At 44.7% G+C, this 16,482-nt stretch overlaps 1 protein-coding gene across 1 annotated transcript in view; it reads left to right on the top strand.

Moving 5' to 3' along the window:
• LOC136657572 (sodium-coupled monocarboxylate transporter 1-like) overlaps nucleotides 1–16,482 on the top strand; it is a 73,478-nt gene that overhangs the window by 30,607 nt on the left and 26,389 nt on the right. The window contains exon 7 of the mRNA XM_066634490.1: nucleotides 8,618–8,747. Within this exon, the coding sequence (XP_066490587.1) occupies nucleotides 8,618–8,747 (130 nt within the window). The remainder of the gene's footprint in view (nucleotides 1–8,617; nucleotides 8,748–16,482) is intronic.

Genomic DNA, 16,482 nt, shown 5'->3' on the forward strand with positions numbered 1-16,482 from the left:
GTTTCTATTAATCCAGGGGTTTGACATCCACTTTGTGTAGATAGGAGCACCGAGCCATGGGCAACAGACGCAGACTTTACTTCATCCAGGGTATTCTCTCCAACCTGAGAAGGGAGCAACAGAGAAGTTGAAGAAAGAGAAGATATCATGGACTGTTCTTTAAAGTCCATTAGACACTGTAGGTCTGGATGAAAAGTCCTAGGAGCAGGTATCTGCTTCGCAGCTACCTCCATATCCATCGAATCTTCTGGAGAAACATCCTGTTTCTGGAAAGGAGTAGAAGCTGATGTGTCATGTATGTTTTCAAAGTCCTGCACCAGCTCTTTCAAGGCAGAAATCAAACGCTCCTGTTCTAGCAGAGCTAGCTCTGAAAATGACTCTTTCAACTGAAATTCAAAAGTGGAGTCCAAGAGTTGTGAATCCAGATGCTCAAAAATTCTAGGCCTAATAGGAGAAACCTCTGCCCTAACTGTATCGGGATGTCTAACTCCCCGAGACTGAGTAAAAGCAATAATGGGAGGTTCATAATAGACTTTCTTAGGTCATATTCCAAAATGATGTAAAAGGGAAGATGACTTAAGAAGCATTTGAGGTATAACATCCTGTTGAAAAGACAACAGGATATTTTGCCAATTGGGAGAAGAACTTAATTTGGTCGCATTCTGCAAGTCCACCTCGTGCAAATTGCAGCGTAAAAGACTGCTCAGAGAAGATTTTGCTCTGAATTTTGTGTGTCATCTGCCATAGTTTAACTGGCTTTGAAAAATGGAGAGGGAGATCTTGCAAGGTTGCAGTCTTCTTCCCGTCCTCACTTCCGACGTTGAGGAAACAACAGGAATGTCACCCACACTGGGAGGCCTGTCCTTCACTGTGAGTGTTTTCAACTGACGACACAAAGCCTCTAACTTACAGGCCATAGCCTGCTGGCCTCTGAAGATAGTAAGCAGTGTTTGTGAGATAAGAGCACATTGTTTGCCAGACAGGGCTTTCAGTTCCTTGAGACCTATCCATTCCAAATTATCTGTGCTGGTAGCTGCATTACACACAGAGCTGGATTTCACCGCCCCCTTGAAAGCAGTGGAGGATAATGGCGTCTCACTCCTCTCTCCAGGATGACTTAATGTTTGACTCCCTTCTTCTACCACCTTGGCACCCTCTGAGATAAATTCCACAGTCTTACTCACTTTTCCATGATTAAGTGGACATTCCGATAACAGCAGCTGTTTAGAGACCTTGACGCTGCGTTTCTTCTTCAGGACGATTTCCCCGGAGGCAGCTAGGCTGGTTCTCTGTCGTTTACTTCGTTTCTTCATCCTTACAGATAAAAGCTGATTTCTTATCCCCAATAGGGACATTTGCAAACCAAAACACTTGGCTTGCAAAACTGCATTCAGAGGTGCCACAGAAAAGAAAATATTGTAATAAGGCACACATAAACAGGAAAAAAGGAAGTTTTTTAGACGGAGCTCAAGTAAATGTGTGCAGCCCCCCTGTTAAAAGTCCATATTAGCTTGAATGAAGTGTTTGGTCTCTATCTGTAAATATTCTACATTTTCCTGCTTTGTCAATAGATCTTCATTTATTCTCCATATCTTCTTTCTGGCCTTCGTTGCTGCCTTCCATATCATTGGATTATGATCAGAATTCTGTTTAGGCAGTATATCTACACTCTTGGTTATTAAAGTTAGTTCTTTAGACATCCAAACCATATCTATTCTCGAAAAGGATTCATGACTTGCCGAATAAAATGTATAATCTCGCACTCCTTGATTTAATTTCCTCCACATGTCTTCCAAGTTTTCTTGTTTTATCTACTCAAAAAAAGATACTGGTAGTTTGCCTTCATTTCGTTTACTTTTGCTCTTCTTATCCAATTTTAAATCCACCACTCCATTTAAATCTCCCATCAATATTATTTGTTCGTAATGGAACTGTCCCAATTCCAAATTCAACACTTCAAAGAAGCCATCCTTAGCTCTGTTTGGTGCATACACTCCAACTAGCAATGTCTCTTTGTAGTTCAACATAACTTCTGTTGCCAAGTATCTTCCTTCTACATCATTAAAAATTAATTTTGGTTCTAGTTCTTTCTTTAAATACATCACTATTCCTCTTTTTTTTTTATTTGTTGCCGAAATAAATTCTTCCCCTAGGTTCTTATTTTTCAAAAATCTATGATCCTTTTTACAAATATGTGTTTCTTGCAAGCAAACAATATTTGCCTTTTGTTTTTGTATCCAATGAAAGATTAATTTTCGTCGCTGTGGTGAATTTAGTCCATTCACATTCCAAGAAATTAATTTGTATTCCATAATTAATATTAAATTAAACTTTATTTATTTTTAGTCCAAATCTTCTTTATTATTCACCAGAAAATCTTCCATCTCCCTGGCTGATTTAATTGTAATCCGTGCACTTTTAAAGTAAAAACTTAATCCTTGTGGGATTTCCCATCTATATCTCACACCTTTACCAATCAACTTATCTATCAATTTTCTGTATATTTTTCTGTCATGTACCACTTTCCTTGGTAATTCTTTCATAATCCCTATTTCTGCCCCTTCTATCTTCAAAGGGTCCTATATTGCTTTCTCAGTATTTCTTCTTTAGTTCTCTTTGTTAATAATTGCACTATTATATCCCTGGGCAGATTTTTTTGACAGGTGTACTGGGAGTTTATTCGATACACCATATCACATTGATATTCCATTTCCTCTGGCTGTAGGTCTATAAATTCTGCCAAAATTCTAATCACTTTTTTTCTATCTTCTTTTATGTCTTCTCTTAAATTCTCTGGCACACCTCTCAATCTTAAACGGGTCTCCATAACATGACATTTCAATTTCAACATATAATCTTCAAATCTCTTAGTATCAGTAGTCACTATACCAATCTTTTCCTCCACTTCTTGTGTTTTCTTTTCCATATCTTGTACTTTTTGATTTATCGTCTTCAACTCAACTTTAACTTGTATCACTTCGTTTTTAAGGTCTCCTATCATCCCTTTCATTCCGTCCATCATTTTTTCTGTTATTTTGGTACACCTTTCTTTCATAGAGTCATTAAATTTCTTCTCTAAACTTTCCATTGCCATTTGCAGTTCTTTGTCTCCCTTTTTTGCCATTTTCAAACTACTCCAAGTAAATGCTCTTTGTCTCTCTCTAAAGTCATACGACATATAGCAAGCGTTTCCCTATCAAGACACCTTGTTTCCAACTTTCTATAATACTAAATAATCAATTTATTATTGAAATTAAGTTTTCCCCTACTCAAAATGGCGGGCTCGACTTCTTCAAGATACGTCACGAAATAACCGTTTCTTCACTTCCTATCTTCTCTTGTCCTCTTTTGAAATAGTCGCACAAATATTTCCTCTTGATCTTCCAACCCTCTCAGAGTGTCCACTCCTCCCCTCCCTATTTACTGTAAGACTTTCTCTCAATGGCGGAATCTCACTTCCAGGCTGCAATCTCACGATATTTCGGCACAGCTTGCTGACCAACCAACTTAACTCTCATTTCTTCATTCCTCCTCCTCCTCAAATCTCGCGTTTATCATTTCAACCCCTAAGCTTCCTTGTCATTATTAAAATTCTGGTTCAAACGCTGTTTCTTTTTTGCCAGTTTTGTTCAAATATAATTCAAGAGGCTGATTCAACGAAGATCTTAAGTCAAATTTCTTGACTCGAGTAACTTCTGCAGAGATTTTAGCGAAGTCTTCTCCGGGAGGGAGTTCAAAGCAGGTAATGAAACCCCTATTCAGAGCTCCTTTATCGCCAAACTCACACCCCCCTCAGGTCTCCAGCGTCCCTAGCCCTTCCCGTACCTGGGGAAGAGTATTGGTAGGCTTTTAAATGCCTACCATCCAAAGAAACAGAAGTTCCCATTAGCCCCGCTCTCACCAGGACTTGCTCAGAACTCCATGACTCAACCGGAAGTCGAACATTCTCAAAACAGCACACAAAGAGCAATAGAGTGCTTGGAACAGCATGGTTTTGTAGTGAATCAGAAAAAGAGTTTCTTAAATCCTACACAAGTATTGGACCATCTGGGCATCCATGTAAACATGTCTCAGTTTTGAATCTCTTTGACATTGAAAAGAAAGGAGAGGCTGCTGGAGCTTTTGCGAAAGTTCATGAAGGCAAAGGCTATGGATCTAATGGAGTTGGCAAGGATGTTAGGAAAGTTAGTGGCTTGGTGATCTGGGCAAGACTAGGTGATCTGGGCAAGATTTCATACCAAGCTACTGCAAAGGTTTCTAAGACCATTTCAAAAAGTATAGAAAGAGAACAAATTACTACAGATTCCTGTCAGATTCAAGATAGATCCTGGGGATTGTGTTGTTGCCTTCCCTGTCAAGTCTTATCTCAGGAGTCTTACTCCGGAGAAGTTTGAGAACCCCTGGGCTACAGTACTATCGTGAGGCCTCCCTTTGAACTCATGGCCACAGTTTCTCGAAAGATGTTATCCATGAAAACCATTTTTTGGGGGGGCTGTTACGTCGGTGAGAAGAGTTTCAAAACTGAGTGCACTTTCAGTGAACCCAAACTTGTGTATTTCAAAAGGATACAGTTGTTCTTAGAACAGATCCAGCATTTATACCAAAGGTAAATATAATTTTTCATAGACAACAGGAATTAATATTGCTTTCATTTTGTCCAAATCCATCACATCCAAAGGAGAAGGAGTGGCACATGTTGAACGTTAGAAAGGCACTTAGGGTGCAATCCTAACTTGCGCTGGAACAGGCAAGGCAGGAGGCTTGCGCTGTATCCAGTGCAGGATTGTGGCCAGCAGCATTTTAGCCAGAGGCAAGGGGAAACTCTTCTCTTACCCTTTGGTAAGGGCTGCTGGCAGGGCCTCTGAGAGGAATTTTATCAGGGGATATAAAGTTTTTTTTGGGTTCCTTTGCAAAAGAGGGAGGGGGTGAAACAGAGCAGGGGGAGGGTGGTGATGGGTGAGCAGAATAGGGGCAGGGAGGGAGTGAAACAGGGTAGGGGGAGGGTAGAGACAACTGGAAAAATGTTTGGAGCCCCGGTCTACCAACCCATGTGACACCCGTAGAGTCCCCAGCATCCCCAGTTGTGGTAGTGTCCCCAGCAACCCGTGCAGGCAACAAGTCTGAGTAGATAGGAAAACGTAAGATCCCAGGACATTTCTGGGCCCCCTCCTTTGGCTTCAGGACCCCCCTTTTGACCCTGGGCCCGGGTACAAATTACCCCCTTTACCCCCCTCTCCTAGGCCCTGGCTGCTGGCCCCAATAGATCTCGTCGAACTTGCGCTACCATCTGAGGTGGCACAAGTTCGAGGAGAATGGAGCAGCTTCAAGCCGCTCCGTTCTCCCCAGGGATGGGGGTTGGGATCTGGCATAACTGCCAGATCCCAGCCCCTACTCCAGCTCCCTGTGCATGCGCCCTCAGGGCCGCCCATCGCCCTCCCTCCCCCGCCCAGGAACGCCTCCCTCCCTCCCCCTCCCTGTCTCCCCCATGCCTATCTATCACCCTGCAGGGAGTGCAAAAAGCCTGCAAGGAGCCAGCTACCTGCAAGGAACCGGGAGGAAGCCAGCGTAGAGGCCTCTGTCGACCTCTGCAGGCCAGTGTTTCTGGAAGCGCTGGCCTGGCTTCCTCCCATGGAGGCACAAACGTGTTTTAAGATAAGTTTGCGATCCTCAAGGTTTGGATTGCGCCCTTAGATTCTATACAGAGAAAATGCATACTTTTTGCAAGACTGAAGCATTGTTTGTAGCTATGCAGGAAAAGAACTTAGGTTTAAGGGTGTCTTCGGTGGCATTAGCAAAATGGTTCAAAGAGTGCATTCAAGAGACATATACAGCAGCAGGTTTGGAGGTGCCTCAGGGTATTAAGGCACACTCAGAGGTATGGCAACATTTGCAGCTTCTAGTGGAGCGGTTTCCTTGCCAGACATTTGTAGAGCAGCCATCAGTCCATATCTTTATAAGGTGGATAAATGGGCATCGGCAGAGGCTGCATTTGGCAGGAGAGTTTTGTAGAAAGTGCTAGATAAATAGAATGATCACATAGGGCTTTATAACCCACCCTATAGATTATATACTGCTCTGGAACGCCCAGAATGTTCAAAATGCCCTTCCTCTGCTAGGAAAAATAGGATTTTACTTACCAGGTAAATTCCTGTTCCTGGTAGAAGGAGAGCATTTCCCCACCATGGTTTTTGTGAGCACTATTGTTGGAAAATGATGTTTGCTATTGGGCAGTACGATTTGTTTAGAGTTGAAGCTAGGAGGTTGAAAGAGTTTTTAAAAACTGAAAGGAAGAAAGAGGTACACTGTTGGAGATGTCAGTGGTTGACATGTAAGGTGTACTTCTGGTTGCAGGCTTGATTGTTTTTTCAGCTTGCTAATATAGTCTGGAGAAATGGTCAGCCTCACACAGAGAAGAAGCCTTTAACAGTCGACCCTACTTTGTTCTGGCATGTGGCTTTCCCAGAATGTTCGGAATGCCTTCTTCTACCAGGAACAGGAATTCAACGAGTAAGTAAAATTCCCATTAAAAATTTTTTTTCCTCTTTTTTGCACCTGATCCAAATGTTAAAAATCTTAGTACTTTTATGCAGTATCTGTATACAGCTGACTGGCTGCAAACAGACAGAAAAGCATACAGGATTTTCACACAGCCAACATGCAACCAACCACCATGTGAACTGTTACTAGATGTTACTTCCATATAGTGAAGGAACACAGTCTTCATGATCACTCATATCTGAAAATATTTTAAATATGTGCTATAGAAAGCTAGAGCTTTTGCATTGCTCTTTATGCAAAGGTATCAGGGTATTCCAATCCAATACATTGTGTATTAGAAGAGTTCTATCCTGCCTGCCCCTCCACAATAGAGTGCCCAAGGTGGCCTACAAAACAAAATAGAAATATGATGAAATCACAATTAAAGGCCGATTCGGGAGTGACAATCCCTTCCACACCGGGAGCAAGTGCAGTCTGTCCCTGGTCTGTCTCCCTGGCTAGGGGCCTTCCTTCTTTGCATCTTTGCCTCAGACTGTTGGCCAAGTGTCTCTTCAAACTGGGAAAGGCCATGCTGCACAGCCTGCCTCCAAGCGGGCCACTCAGAGGCCAGGGTTTCCCACCTGTTGAGGTCCACTCCTAAGGCCTTCAGATCCCTCTTGCAGATGTCCTTGTATCGCAGCTGTGGTCTACCTGTAGGGCGCTTTCCTTGCACGAGTTCTCCATAGAGGAGATCCTTTGGGATCCGGCCATCATCCATTCTCACAACATGACCAAGCCAACGCAGGCGTCTCTGTTTCAGCACTGAATACATGCTAGGGATTCCAGCACATTCCAGGACTGTGTTGTTTGGAACTTTGTCCTGCCAGGTGATGCCGAGGATGCGTCGGAGGCAGCGCATGTGGAAAGCGTTGAGTTTCCTCTCCTGTTGTGAGCGAAGAGTCCATGACTCACTGCAGTACAGAAGTGTACTCAGGACGCAAGCTCTGTAGACCTGGATCTTAATATGTTCCGTCAGCTTCTTGTTGGAGCAGACTCTCTTTGTGAATCTGGAAAACATGGTAGCTGCTTTACCGATGCGCTTGTTTAGCTCGGTATCGAGAGAAAGAGTGTTGGAGATCGTTGAGCCAAGGTACACAAAGTCATGGACAACCTCCAGTTCATGCTCAGAGATTGTAATGCAGGGAGGTGAGTCCACATCCTGAACCATGACCTGTGTTTTCTTAAGGCTGCTTGTCAGTCCAAAATCTTGGCAGGCCTTGCTAAAACGATCCATGAGCTGCTGGAGATCTTTGGCAGAGTGGGTAGTGACAGCTGCATCGTCAGCAAAGAGGAAGTCACGCAGACATTTCAGCTGGACTTTGGAATTTGCTCTCAGTCTGGAGAGGTTGAAGAGCTTTCCGTCTGATCTGGTCCGGAGATAGATGCCTTCTGTTGCAGTTCCAAAGGCATGCTTCAGCAGGACAGCGAAGAAAATCCCAAACAAGGTTGGCGCAAGAAAATAGCCCTGCTTCACTCCGCTTTGGATGTCAAAGGGGTCTGATGTGGAGCCATCGAAGACAACAGTGCCCTTCATGTCCTTGTGGAAAGATCTGATGATGCTGAGGAGCCTGGGTGGACATTCGATCTTGGGGAGAATCTTGAAGAGGCCATCTCTGCTGACAAATGTCGAAAGCCTTTGTGAGATCTATGAAGGCTATAAAGAGTGGCTGTCATTGTTCCCTGCATTTCTCCTGCAGTTGTCTAAGGGAGAATACCATATCAGTGGTGGACCTGTTGGCTCGGAATCCACACTGCGATTCTGGATAGACGCTCTCTGCAAGTACCTGGAGCCTCTTTAGTGCAACCCGGGCAAACAGCTTGTATAATAAATAATAATAATAAACAGCAGCATAATGGAACAATGCAGACCAGCACCCTGCCCCCCAAAAAAACACACATAAAAACTACACAACACACTATTTACTTTCTTTTTAAATTGACAAAATTGTTTTCTTTGGATGCTTAACATGCAAAAGTGATAGTAACATGCCTTAATGCTTAATATTGGCAACGCTCTTCAGTCTCTGCATCATGAAACAAAATTTCTTCAATGTTCATAATTTTTTTAATTTTTCTGCAGCGCTCTGTATGGAAATCTTTTGGGACTCTGGCTAACCCTCAGTTCTGCAACACTGAGTGGACTCGCAATGTACTCTATGTTTAAGGACTGCGATCCATGGACAGCAAAGAAGGTGATGGCCCCAAATCAGGTTTGGTATAGTGACAAATTAAATAACTCATCATTCAAGGGCTCTTGTGGGCTTTATATGCCCTTGACAGAAGTTTGAAACATGCAACCAGAGCAGTGGTTCCTAAGCTATTTAACACCAGAACCCACTTTTTAAAATGACACTCTAATGGAACTCACCTACCTTTGCAAGACTAAACAACAGCATTTCACTTTACAAGCCACCCAAGCCTCTGTTTTTATCTGTTTTAGCGTGGGGGTGGAACTACTTTCTGGAGCATTTGTTGAGATCCATGTTAATTGGATCAAGACTGATCTGATGGCCTTAGGTTCCCCTTTACTTGGCATTTGATAGGAACTGAGGCATGTTTGCCTACTCATGAGAAAACAGGCATGTGCAGCTCAGTTTCACTTTCCTTATGGCTTCATACATTTTCTTAGTCAGCTATCAGCTTGTCAGTTCCAGGACCCACCAACGATCAGGCTGCGACCCACTGGTGGGTCCTAACCCACAGTTTTGGAAATACTGAACTAGAGTGATTCCACTGCCTTTGGTACTGAGTGGCAAGTCATAATGGCATCAAGACCAGAAGTGGAGGAGGGAAGGTTGAGGTGGCAGGATTAAGAGTATTTTCTAGGAGTTTGGAGACAAAGGGTAGGAATAGACCAGGATTGAGATGATTTTGGCGAATAGGGAAGATGGTGGCATGCTTGAATGCAGCAGGAAGAAGCCTGAGAAGAGAGACAAGTTGATGATGTATAGGAAAAGAGAAATGATTGTAGGGGAAATGATGTGGAAATGTAGGGGAAATGATGCGTATGATGCAGTACTGATATCTCGTACTAGGATTGGCCTGAAACGTCTGCTCAGTCACGCCACAGAGTATTTTTGTCTAACAAATTGCAGATTAATTATGCTAAATCTAAGATAATGATATTTGCTAACAGATGGAAAGCTTTTAAGTGGTCTTGTAATGGCAACAAAATGGAACAGGTTAAGCATTTCAAGTACCTGGGTATCAACTTCCATTACAGGCTCACTTGGGCTTTTCATTGTAAGGCAGTGCAGAACGCATCCAAACTAGCTTCCTCAGCCATTTCCCATTTCTTTTTCACCTGTGGCAATGGTTATGTTCCGGCCGCTCTGGAGGCATTTAAGGGAAAGTTTCTTTCCCAGGTTCTTTATGGCTCTCCTGTCTGGTATAAGGTCATTAACCAACCACTAGAACGCATCCAAGCCTCCTTTTTACGGAAGATTTTGGGCTTCCCCAGGTGCGTTCCCTACTCGGTTCTGTGTCTTGAGGTGGGGTTAATTCGATTAAGGACTACTGCGTGGTTAAGACTACTGAAATTTTGGTTTAGGATTTTATTTAACCCTACCTCCTCTGGTCTAATGCACCAATTATTATTGGATTCAGTCCTGCCTATAGAGATCACTGATCTTCTAACTAAAATTAAGTCAATAGGGCTGGACACTGCAGAGTTAGGTATGATTGGCTATGATGCAGCTTACAGAATCGTCAAAGAAAGAATTCTTGATATTGAACAACAAGAGCTGTTAATGCCGCCAGAACCACATGCTCTCCACTCCATCTCCATATTCCAGTCAGTTTTGGGAAACCGGCCTCCTTCTTTTACCAGCTGGTGTGCCCGCCGGCTCGGAGAGCTTTCACACTGGCAAGATGTAACGCTCTTCCATCAGCCTTGTTAACGGGCAGGTTCAATGATATTCCCTACTCGGAGAGGAAATGCAAGTGTGGTAGGGATTGCGTTGAGACTCTAATGCATACCTTTTTTTACTGCCCGCTACATAATGCGTCACGCAAGAAATATCTAGGCCCATTGTTAGCTAGGATGCAGGGCTGGGAGGAGTCAATCATGCTTCAGTCTCTCCTTTCCACACCTGATTCTGAGACTCTGGATAATATTGCTTCCTTTTTATCTGGGGTAACAGCCAGGCAGAGCCCTGGAACTCTGGGCAGTGTGTGAGGAGAAGACTGATGTTTAAGTTCATGTTGTGTTGTCTTTGTATATTATTGTTTTGTTTTGTTTTTTTCTCTGTATTTTATGCCAATAAAGGTCTTACTGAACTGAACTGAACTGTACTGTAGGGGAAATGGCAACTAGGAGTTGAGAGGGAATGAAATTAAGGGGGCAAGTGGAGGAATTTGCCAAGGACAAACAAGTAGTGATCATTCTCAGGAAAAACAAAGGAAAGACAAAAGGGTGGAGGAAGGTGGAGAATGAGGGAGGAATGGAATGGGACAGAGAAAGAGAGATTGGAATGAATCATCTCAATTTGGAGCTGAAGGAGAAGGCAAATCTTAAGCAGGGAATGAGGATGGGAGTGTTATGTGGGAGGTCTTAGCATAGTGGTTCTCAAACTCTAGTAAGTCCTTGCAGGGGCAGGGGGAGGAGGCAGCGGGGGCGGGGGGGAAGGCAGTGGCGCGATCCCCAGGATTGCGCTGCTCAGGGGGCTGCAAGGGCTTGGGTGCATTTACCCAAGCCTCCTGCAGCTTCCTTGGGGTGCGGGGAGCCCGGCACGACTTCTGGCAGGGCTCCCCGCAGCAGGGAAAGCAATTGCAATCGCTCCGCATCCACTTTCCCTTTTGTGGGGAGCCCTGCCAGATGTTGCGCCGGGTTCCCAGCACCCCAGGGAGGCTACAGGAGGCTTGGGTAAGTGCACCAAAGCTCCTGCAGCCCCCTGAGCGGCGCGATCCTGGAGATTGCGCTGCTGCCTTCCCCCCACCTCTAGGCTGCCCCCGCCCCTTAAGGGGACAGAGACCAGGGCCCTCAGGTTGGGGCGTCACGACGCCCCAGTTTGAATAGCACTGCCTTAGCAGATTAAAGATAAGAGATGAACCAAGTATTGCTAGAGTTAGTGTGGATTAGGGAGATGTAGTAGTGTTGTTCAGCTAGGTAGATGATGGGAAAGAATGAGGAGGGGATGAATTGATAGTTGGTATAGTTAGCCAGCTCTTTTGTTCTCCTCGAGAGGCATTATTGCTTGATACAAAATACTGAGTGAAGGGAGTGGTGTAAACCAATTGTGTGGCAAGTGAGAAAAGCAAGTCATTTGTCGAGGACAGAGAATGAACGATGAAAACTGCAAAGTCCAAGGGAAATGCAGAGGTGGCCAAGAGGAGGACAGAGCTTCGAGGGAGTCTTTGAATCAATGGTCTACAGGTCACACTAGCTAATAATGTAGAGTGTGCATCTGAAGGAGCTCTAAAGGAGAGAAGGGGGTGATCAGAGGGAATTCCACAGCAGCAAGGTTGGAGATATTCTTGGCGAAGACACAATGGCAAAGACAGAGCATGGGAAAGTCTGTTCAGAGCTGGAAGCCTGTTTCCAATTACTGGAATTCCAAGTACTGATACTTACCTGTTAATCCAGTTAACATTTTAGCATTTTAGCACCCACCTAAAAACAATATTTCACGAAATCCTCTGTAGCTATAAAGGCATTGGGCAGCAGTGCTCCACCTCCCCAGGTTGCAGGTTGTTTAACCCTTGATGCACATATCCTAATCTGCCTTGTCAGTTTCACAAACCACCAAAAATTGAGTCATGACTCACTGGTGGGCCCTGGACCCACTGTTTTGGAGCTGTGTGTTAAACCCTAAGCAGTATGTTCCCAGTTAATCTTGGAATCTGCCTAGTTCTGAATGAAGCCCTTGCCTTTGAAGATCTAATGGCAAGATTTCCTCCACATTCTGCTCCAGGAGATTGAAAGTGGGTTCACCTCCACCATAGAATCACTGAGGGTAAAGCTACAAGGCCCAAGGTGCAATGTAATAGTGGGGGCATGCTCTCATATGCCAGATCAAAAACCTATAAAGGGGACCTTTAAATGAGGAACAATTCAGGGAGACGTCAAAGAGAGACAGGGTTGTAATCATGAGGGACTTCAATTATCCTCATATTGACTGGGTCAATTCATGCTCTGGTCATGAAAGAGACCTGATATTTTGACATGCTAAATGACTGTCCGTTAGAGCAGCTAGTCAGAACCTGGTTAGGGATGTAAATGTTACTAAGCCATTGGGGAACCGTGACCATGCTGCGATCCCTTTCACCACACATGTTGGGGGAAGAGTGCCAATCAAACCTGAAACAAAAACTCTTGACTACCAAAGAGCAGACTTCACTCAAACGAGTGTATAGTTAGAAGTTGAAAGTGTAGGTGGAAATCCTCTCCAGAGTTCATGGAAGCTATTTAAAACAACAGTAATAGAGACCCAGATGAAGTGTATATTGTAAAGGAAGACGGACTCCACTAGGAGGGTGCCAGCTTAGCTAACAAGCAGAGTTAGATATGCTGTGAAGGGCAAGGAAACCTCCTAATGTACATGGAAGACTTACCCTAATGAGGAGAATTAAAAAGAACACAAACGAAAGAAATGTAAGAAGGTGATATGGGAGTCCAAAAAAGACTGAGGAGCGTATGGCCAGCAATGTTAAAGAGAATAATAATAATAATAATAATAATAATATACAGTATTTATATACCGCCTTTCTTGGTCTTTATTCAAGACTTTATTCAAGGCGGTTTACACAGGCAGGCTTATTAAATCCACGCAGGGATTTTTACAAATTGAAAGAAGGTTCTCTCTTTCAAGAACCAGCACATTCAAGGTGTTACACTCCGATCTGGTTTAACATTCTGGCCTCCATCCTCCCACGCTCCGAGCAGATGGAACAGCTCAGCTGCAGCTTGCCAGCTGCTTCAAGGTCGCACGGTGCCGGTGGCCTCGAACTGGCGACCTTGTGGATGTTAATCTTCAGGCAAATGGAGGCTCTACCCTCTAGACCAGACCTCCTGCCCATAATAAAAGCTTCTTCAAATATGTTAGAAGCAGGAAACCTGCCAGAGAAGCAGGCGGCCAACTGCACAGTGAGGAAGGAAAGGGAAATAAAAGGAAACTTGCAGATGGCAAAGAAATTAAGGGCTCAATCCTAAAATGCTCTAGGGCCAATGCAAATCACTTGCGCCTGCCCAAGATGGTTGCAAAAGTGCCATAAAGCACTTTCGCACCAACTTAAGAGGAAAGAGGCCAGCACACGGAGAGGCCAGCACACACGCACTGGCCTTTAGATGCTGACGCAGGACCTGGTCCACCAGTGCAACAGTAAGCCCACAACAACCAAGCTTGGCTGGCGCGGGGGTCAGAGAGGGCATGGGAAGAGCAGGCAGCAGGTGGGCCCGTGCTCAGGCGGGGCCAGGATCCAGCACTTATGCCAGATCCTAACCCCGTTCCAGGGCAGCCTCAGTCAGCTCCAGGCTGCTTGGATCTGCACCACCTTTTTAGGTGGCACAGATCCGAGTAGTCCCATTGGGGCTACTGCAGTGCAACACAAGATAAGTGGAAGCGATTTCCCTTGCCTCAGGCTGCGCAGCTGTCAGCCCCAATCCTGCCTTGGTTGCAAGGCAGGCCCAGTGGCCTGCCTGCTCCAGGACACGTTAGGATTGGGCTGCCCATGTGTATCTGTCTTCATGTCAGAATACCTTGGGCAAGTACCATTGCCTGAATGGCCCTCCTGACTAAGGAATTAAATCTAATAATAAGAATAATACTGGTAATTATATACCACCTTTCTGGCCATTGGATTGCTCCTTTGGCTTTAATCAAGGCTGTTTACATGGGCAAGCTTTCCCTATACCCCCAAAGGGACTTTTACAATAAACAAAGAATGTTGTTTATTGTAGAATGTGTGGTATTTCAGGAACATACTACTTTACAGGTGGATCTTCTTCTGTCTGGTCTTCATTCTGGCCATGTCATCTCCCACAGTGAGAAACAGCTGCAGCTGACTTCTTATCTCCCATTCAAGAGCTCAACTCAGCTTGTCAGTTTGGAAATATTGCCATACCAGAAATGTCCAGTGTTCTTGAACTGGCAACCTTCAGATGTTGTCTTTGGGCTTATTGACGGCACTAGCCTCTAGACCAGACCTTCTGCCCAGGTTACGGGTTAAAAGAGAAGTTGTTTCAGACCTGACAAATTTAACATCAATAAATCACTGGGTTCAGATGGCATCCACCCAAATGGATGATCTGTTAACTAAAATAGGCAACTTGTCCCTGAAAACTGCTACAGTGCCAGAGGTTTGAAGGACAGCAAATATCACTCCAATCTTTAAAAAAAGGAGAGGGGACCCAGGAAATTACAGTCCCATAAGCCTAACATCTGTCCCATGTAGGATGGTTTAAAGCCTCATTAAAGATAAAATCTTAAAACACATAAAAGAGCAAGCCTTGCTGAGGGAGAATCGACATGTCTTCTATAAGTCTTGCTTCATGTACCTTTTAGAATTCTTCGAAAAGGTCAGCAGGCATATGGATGTGGGTAAACCCGTAGATATTATAAATCTGGATTTTCAGAAGTTGTTTGACACTGTCCCTCACCAAAGGCTGCTCAGAATGTTCCTTAGTCCTGGAATAAGAGGGCAGATCCTCTTATAGATTAGGAACTGGTTGAAGACCAGGAAACAGAGAGTAGGTATCAATAGGCAATTTTCACAATGGAGAGAAGTGAAAAGTCCTGGATCTGTCCTGCGACTGGTGCTTTTAAACTTTTTCATAAAAGACCTGTAGTTACGTTTCATGAAACTGAAATGGACAAGCTGATAACTGATGTACTGTTGGCAACCTTCAGTCTCAAAAGACTGTGGTGACATCATCAAGGAGGAAGATTTTGAACAATTGCTAGGCTGCAATCCTACCCACATTTACCCGGTAGTAGGTTCCATTGACTATCTGTAGTTGGCAACCTTCAGTCTCGAAAGACTATGGTTTCGCGCTCTGAATGGTAATTCTGGAACAGCATCTAGTGTGGCTGAAAAGGCCGATTCGAGAGTGACAATGCCTTCCACACTGGGAGCAAGTGCAGTCTGTCCCTGGTCTGTCTCCCTGGCGATGGGCCTTCCTTCTTTGCATCTTTGCCTCAGTCTGTTGGCCAAGTGTCTCTTCAAACTGGGAAAGGCCATGCTGCACAGCCTGCCTCCAAGCGAGCCGCTCAGAGGCCAGGGTTTCCCAGCTGTTGAGGTCCACTCCTAAGGCCTTCAGATCCCTCTTGCAGATGTCCTTGTATCGCAGCTGTGGTCTACCTGTAGGGCGCTTTCCTTGCACGAGTTCTCCATAGAGGAGATCCTTTGGGATCCGGCCATCATCCATTCTCACGACATGACCGAGCCAACGCAGGCGTCTCTGTTTCAACAGTGCATACATGCTAGGGATTCCAGCACATTCCAGGACTGTGTTGTTTGGAACTTTGTCCTGCCAGGTGATGCCGAGGATGCGTCGGAGGCAACGCATGTGGAAAGCGTTGAGTTTCCTCTCCTGTTGTGAGCGAAGAGTCCACGACTCGCTGCAGTACAGAAGTGTACTCAGGACGCAAGCTCTGTAGACCTGGATCTTGGTATGTTCCATCAGCTTCTTGTTGTACCAGACTCTCTTTGTGAGTCTGGAAAACATGGTAGCTGCTTTACCGATGTGTTTGTTTAGCTCGGTATCGAGAGAAAGAGTGTCAGAGATCGTTGAGCCAAGGTACACAAAGTCATGGACAACCTCCAGTTCATGTGCAGAGATTGTAATGCAGGGAGGTGAGTCCACATCCTGAACCATGACCTGTGTTTTCTTAAGGCTGATTGTCAGTCCAAAATCTTGGCAGGCCTTGCTAAAACAATCCATGAGTTGCTGGAGATCTTTGGCAGAGTGGGTAGTGACAGCTGCATCGTCGGCAAAGAGGAAGTCAC

The sequence above is a fragment of the Tiliqua scincoides genome, chromosome 7 (genome assembly GCF_035046505.1).
Source record: "Tiliqua scincoides isolate rTilSci1 chromosome 7, rTilSci1.hap2, whole genome shotgun sequence".
NCBI lineage: Eukaryota > Metazoa > Chordata > Lepidosauria > Squamata > Scincidae > Tiliqua > Tiliqua scincoides.